This window comes from Coregonus lavaretus (assembly GCF_964263955.1).
Source record: "Coregonus lavaretus genome assembly, chromosome: 5".
In the NCBI taxonomy this organism is placed as follows: Eukaryota; Metazoa; Chordata; class Actinopteri; order Salmoniformes; family Salmonidae; genus Coregonus; species Coregonus lavaretus.
In genome coordinates this window covers 74,101,210-74,107,917 of record NC_139992.1, presented here as the reverse complement: position 1 = coordinate 74,107,917, position 6,708 = coordinate 74,101,210, and the positions used below count along the sequence as shown (strand labels likewise).

Sequence of the window (6,708 nt, the reverse complement as noted above, 5' to 3'; positions counted from 1 at the left end):
AGAGACCGTCCTTGAAATGCTTTTATTGTTTGAAGGATGTTTTATGTGTTATCTTTATTTACATCTGGAACTTCTCATGTTTCTTTACATTTTCATCTCTCCTCTGATGCACAGAGCTGCTGTGACCAGGTTCACTAACTGAAAGTAGCTAGCTGAAGTCTGAACTGCTGTGACCGCTTCACTACATGAAAGTAGCTAGCAGAGATCAGAGCTGCTGACCGGTTCACTACATGAAAGTAGCTAGCTGAGGTCAGAGCTGCTGACCGGTTCACTATCTGAAAGTAGCTAGCTGAGGTTTGAAGCAGGTAAGCACTACACTACAGGCAAGCACTACAAGCTGTTAAGTACTACAGACTTCACATACACTGCCCCATGGAGAAGCACCACCCCCTTTGTGTGCATAGTCAATTCAGCTCAGTGCATAGTCATTCCAGCACACACCACTCCAGAGTCCCTTTGCCAGTCTAATATCAAAGCTCTGCAGTCCCACCAAGTTTCTGGATCCCAGGTCATATGTACTCTGGGCACATGTGGACTTAACATTGTCTATGGCTGTAGCAGGGTAGTATGGGTATTGTAGTCCTGCCAGCTCTCAGTAGTCCTGGTTGTATCTGCACTCTGGGTACCTGTAGGTGAAGCGTGGGTTGCAGGGCCTCAGGGGTTTTAGCAGGTCCATCAGAGATCCTACTGCTGCCATGATTCTCCAGTCAGGCTGGCTAGGGTCTGCACACACACCCAGCAACAGGGGCACGTCTCTTGCCAACCTCCCCGCCTCTGCCTCACCCTCCATGGGTAGCCTGGTTGGCTGGGCCCCCCTCTCTGTGAGCAGCAGTCTGGGCAGGAGGGCTGTGCAGAGCAGAGTGAAGCTCTGGGTGGGGCGGACAGAGCTGCAGGGAGGGGAGCGATGGCAGGGGGACACACCCTGACCCAGGCAGGAGAAGATGTCCCCGCCAGAGCCTGTTTGGGAGGGAGGGTCTGGGGGAAACCCTGGAAGAGAGAGAGGGTGAGTGTGACCTTATCCAAATGCTTTGATCCTAACTAAAAAGACTGAATAAGTGTAGGTGATATCAAATGTTATTTGTCACATGCTTCGTAGACAACAGATGTAGACTAAAGCCTTGTTTGGGGGGTTGCAATTCAATATTAGGAAGGTGTTCCGTTCCTAATGTTTAGTATACTCAGTGTATACATTTAAATACATATACTGTATAATTTCTCTGCAACCATTCCCTAGTTTGTAATATCAACAAACAAGGTTGGCCATTGAGTCCTCTTTTGCTGCTGATATGACAGTCATTATAGGGATAAACTTGTCAAAACCCTGCTTCGCTTCCCTAGTCTGTGTGTGGGCCTATTGCCCACGTTATTCCAACCCAATCTTCCATATGATGCCACTGCAAGGATACTGACCAACACAAAGATAACAGACATCATTAAATGTCCCCACTGAGCTTCTGTATATCTGATACAGTGGAATATATTATCTTTGTTTCATAAAGAAAGGAACTTCACAGTTCATTCAGACAACTACTGCCTTTGAATTTAGGACTCAGAAAATTCAAATAATCAATCTGACTGTTTTTAGATGTTTGTATTTCTTTTTTATTTCTTTTTTATCTACTCTCACTACTGGGGAGCTTTTCGTCTGTTGTAGGAAATTACAATTGTGTTACAGCACACAGCATCTCAGTAGAAGAGCTAAAAGAGACACCATTGCCACCGATTACTAGCACACAAAAGAAACCTGGGTTGGTTATGTTCAATAGGGAGAAAACTTTTTGAAACGGGGATGTTCTACCTGAACTTGTCCGATAAGAGCACAGATGTTTGTGACCCCAATATAATGATTTGCAGGACAGAAAAAGAGGAAGTGTGTTAAATAAAAAGAGGAACAGGTCAAATATATCCTTCCTGTGTGAGGTTATAAATAACACCACTATCAGCTACATCTGGCTGATAATGATTAAAGATTTAACGTTGATAGTACAGTTTCTGGAAAACTCCCTGTCTGCTGTGTGTTTCTATATGCATTACTACTATGCAGTGGATCAGACAGACATGCTTGTGTAAGCCACACAATAACCTCATAACGATAGGTACTTTTAATTGTTTTAATTACGAAATAATATTCAAAGGAATATTTATTCTGATCACATCTCTTGACTCTTTCTGACTCTCCCAGCTATGAACATATATTTTATTTTCAAATGTCATTGTTATGTATGAGGTGAGCCCGCCCCCTTTCCCCAACCCCATGTAAAAGAGATTTGAATACTTTGGGAAAGTGGAATCCCTTGTCATCATCATCCACATCATATTTGCTGAGTCCCCATACCCTCTGATAACGACAGCGCCAGTACGCATTTGTTCCACTCACCCTGCTCCAGGTCAATGACCCCTATGCTGCTGGCATCTGTGAGGAACACTCGCTGGTCGTCCAGCAGGCCGAACATATCCTCCCCTAGCCTGGTGTAGTAGAGCAGGAAGCCCAGACTGTTGTGGCCCAGTCCCTGGGTGATGTGGAGCAGCTGGTAGGCCATGTCCACCCTCTGGAGGAACTCCCTGGAGGAACCATAAAGGCCCCACAGAGGCCTGGAGCTTGCCCACACCATCAGCCTGCCACACGAGCCCTGGTAGCGGGGAAATGGCCAGCCCTCGGTGCCTGGGAACATCTGGGGAGGGGGAGGGGAGGGGAGGGAGGGGTTTAGGAGGACGGGAGATGAGGAGAGGATTAAAAGAAAATAGGAGAAGAAAAGAGAGGAGGAAAACGGATACAGAGGAGAGCAGCAGAGGAGAAGAGGAGAGGAACATGGTGAGCAAACATCAGCGGGCTGGGTTGTTTGTTTTGGTTACAGCTACAGGGGGAACCGAGGGAAGCAGCTGGATCAAAGGTGTTCCTTCTGTTCTGGACACAGTCATCTGAGGTCTCTGCTGCTTTTATTGTGTATCAAAATCTCCATGGTCAGTGTATTTATAGGATACCAATTGCTTTAACCTTTCTATTGTCAGTATTGTTAAAGTATAGCTATATACAGTAACTGGTGAACCCACAACCTTGATTACATCGGTCATCCAAATCCGTCCAAAACCGAATCCATTACACAACGATGTCCACAAGGTTCCTGGTTTTGCACTTAGGATGCTACAGTATACTTATGCCTACACTCAAGGGCTGGTTTCCTGGAAACAGATTATTCATAGTCCTTGCAAAAATAAACACTTTCAGTGGAAAATCTACATTTGAACATGCTTTTTAAGTCCTAGGATTTATCTGTGTCAGGGAAACTGGCTTTGAGTGTCTATGTATGTCTCTGGCCCACCTGTAGTATGAGAGGCTGTTGATTGACAGCTAGCGTGTAGAGCAGCCGTAGTTTGTCTCTCTCTGAGAAGTGCTTCATCTGAACACTGCCCACGTCCACCACCTCAGCATAGCGGCGCACAACGCGGTCCAGCAGCCTCTGGGAGGGACAGCGCAGCAGGGGAGGTGCCAGACCCTGGATGGGGTGCAGCCAAGGGTTCAGGAGGGTGCCACGTTACAGAATGTTGAAGTTTACTCACCTGTTTGCACATCTGTACCCATACACACCTCTACCTGTTTACATCTATTCACACCCCTACCAGTCCCTAAGTCATATACAGTATACACTACATGACCAAAAAGTATGTGGACACTTGCTCGTCGAACATCTCATTCCAAAATCATGGGCATTAAAATGGAGTTGGTCCCCCCTATGCTGCTATAACAGCCTCCACTCTTCTGGGAAGGCTTTCCACTAGATGTTGGAACATTGCTGCGGGGACTTGCTTCCATTCAGACACAAGCATTAGTGAGGTCGGGCACTGATGTTGGGCGATTAGGTCTGGCTCGCAGTCGGCATTCCAATTCATCCCAAAGGTGTTCGATGGGGTTGAGGTCAGGGCACTGTGCAGGCCAGTCAAGTTCTTCCACACCGATCTCGACAAACTATTTCTGTATGGGCCTTGCTTTGTGCACGGGGGCATTGTCATGCTGAAACAGGAAAGGGCCTTCCCCAAACTGTTGCCACAAAGTTGGAAGCACAGAATCGTCTAGAATGTCATAGTATGCTGTAGCGTTAAGATTTCCCTTCACTGGATCTAAGGGGCCTTGCCCCAGACCATTATTCCTCCTCCACCAAACTTTGCAGTTGGCACTATACATTGGGGCAGGTAGCGTTCTCCGGGCATAAGCCAAACAAATTTGTCCGTCAGACTGCCAGATGGTGAAGCGTGATTCATCACTCCAGAGAACGCGGTTCCACTGCTCCAGAGTCCAATGGCGGCGAGCTTTACACCACTCCAGCATGGTGATCTTAGGCTTGTGTGCGGCTGCTCGGCCATGGAAACCCATTTCATGAAGCTCCCGACGAACAGTTCTTGTGTTGACGTTGCTTCCAGAGGCAGTTTGGAACTCGGTAGTGAGTGTTGCAACCGAGGACAGATGATTTTTGTGCACTACGCTCTTCTGCACGGTCCTGTTCTGTGAACTTGTGTGGCCTACCACTTTGCAGCTGAACCGTTGTTGCTCCTAGACGTTTCCACTTCACAATAACAGTACTTACAGTTGACCTGGGTAGCTCTAGCAGAAATCGGACAAACTGACTTGTTGGAAAGGTGGCATCCTATGACGACGGTGCCACGTTGAAAGTCACTGAGCTCTTCAGTAAGGCCAATCTACTGCCAATGTTTGTCTATGGAGATTGCATGGCGGTGTGCTCGATTTTATACACCTGTCAGCAACGGCTGTGGCTGAAATAACCAAATCCACTAATTTGAAGGGGTGTCCACATACTTTTTTATATATAGTGTACATATCTCTATTTATATTGCTCTACCTATACGTACTTTCACCATATGGGGCAGCAGAAGATGTGATTGGTTCAAGCTCTGGAATCTGGGCGTGGCCCTGAGGACGGCCTCGATGCTGCAGGGACCCTGCCGTCCCACCGAGCGACAGATGGAACGGTCGGCGGACGAGTGCAGACGGGGGGAGGAAAGGAACGACAAGACCACCGGACGCCAGCTTAATGAATCATCCGTAAGGTTACCCGGGAAACTCTGCTTCTCATCCAATGGGAGTGTGGTATCCAGGGACATCCACCAATCAAACCTGGGGCGAGGAGATGAGGGGGTGATTCAAGCTGCAGAGAGGAAGCTACTTAAGACTATTGAGATGCACCCAAAGTATCCTTTGAAATACTGTGTGTTAAAGGAAAAGCGGTGTGGAGAATGTAACTAGACCAAACCTTGAGTTGGACACTTGAACAGTTGCCGATATGGTGGCTTGTCATAAGAATAAGGTAAAAATCCTAAACAGAAAACAACTTTATTACCCTGATATTTTCTATGTTCGTCTTGTTAGTCTATGCTAGTCTTGGATCACAGTTGAGGCTCAGTTGATCTTTCCTGGCCATTGTGCGGCATCTGTTGGAAACAATTGAAGTGGAAGCATTTTCTCTGGCAGATGGCAGAAGTTTGACAGGTGACTTGGGACATTGTGTGCCGTGTGTTTTGGGTGTATCAACGTTAACTACTGTATGTGGAAAATGTTTTGTCATAATATTCCTTAAGACTTTACACTCAAGGACTCTTGCCACACATTACTGTAACATTGAAGTGTGTTAGGAACATACAGTACTAAGTGCACAGGAAATATGTTTGTGTGTGTTTTCCCCCAGAATCATGACCACAGTGGTTGGTGGACACCCATTCAGCTAGGACAGCAGGTCACAGACTATTACAGATGTCTATCTATGTCATAACACCGTCAACTCACTAAGACTAACTGTGACATGTTCATACATGCAATCCCTCCTGCTGTTCTGAGCTCACTGTAAAGGGACTTACACGTATTTAATAGTTGAGAGGTGAGAGCAAAGTCAGCACTATTGTACCCAGCTATTGATTCTTAGTAAGACAGACAGATAGAGAGAGCTGTACCTACCTTATCTGGTCCTTCAAGAGCTTCTTGCAGATGGACGTCCCCACGCAGGCATTGCACTTGTCCAGCCCCAGGAAGGCTCTCCGCAGGCTGAGGGCTTTTTGCTGGGGAGCAGGGGGAGTACCAGCAGCCTCCACTACTGTTGGAGCCCAACACACACACAGCAGCCAACCCAACACACACACTGTCAACCTCACAAACCCCACGGCCCTCTGATCAGGACGCTTTAGGGGCATGATGGGATGAATCGAGAGAAGGACCACACACACTCACTACACACACACTCTCTCATACACATATCACAAATACGTTCACACAAGCATAGACATACTGACACACACTACACACATTTACACATGGCATACACACACTCACACTGATACGTTCTCAGACAGAAGCTTATTGCAAACAACTCAGCTTTGGGCTCATCAGTCTTTTCTTTCTCTCCTCTCTCTCTCGCTACTCTTTTTTCTATTTCTTTCTCTCCGACTCACCCTGAATAGCAGCACCTCAACAGGAAACACATGGAGGATGCAGATAGCCCTGTTGCCATGGATGCACTTCCTCACCCCTCACCCCTCCGACCTTGGACACAACCCTGAGCTAGCCTGTAACACGTGACCCCTAACCACTCAGTCCCATCGTACCTCCTTCATGTGGGCGTTCCAAACCTGACACCGGAGGCCTAGTAGCCTGACTCACAGAAGTGGGTGAGATGCCCTGAGTATTGACAATGACCAAGATAGCAC

At 47.2% G+C, this 6,708-nt stretch overlaps 1 protein-coding gene across 2 annotated transcripts; it reads right to left on the bottom strand.

The window, feature by feature from the left end:
* Positions 1-7: 7 nt before the first annotated feature.
* dipk2b (divergent protein kinase domain 2B) lies at positions 8-6,430 on the bottom strand. Of its 2 annotated transcripts, none has more exons than XM_084161868.1 (5): positions 5,963-6,430; positions 4,864-5,128; positions 3,321-3,494; positions 2,378-2,672; positions 8-987 (listed from the first exon to the last, which is right to left on the bottom strand). In XM_084161868.1, the coding sequence occupies exons 1-5, from the start codon at positions 6,193-6,195 to the stop codon at positions 593-595; spliced, it is 1,362 nt and encodes a 453-aa protein (XP_084017994.1). In that variant the 5' UTR covers positions 6,196-6,430; the 3' UTR covers positions 8-592. The 2 variants fall into 2 exon arrangements, with proteins under 2 accessions (XP_084017994.1, XP_084017995.1); XM_084161869.1 differs by lacking the exon at positions 5,963-6,430 and adding an exon at positions 5,352-5,414 and having other exon boundaries at positions 83-987.
* Between the last annotated feature and the right edge of the window lie 278 nt (positions 6,431-6,708).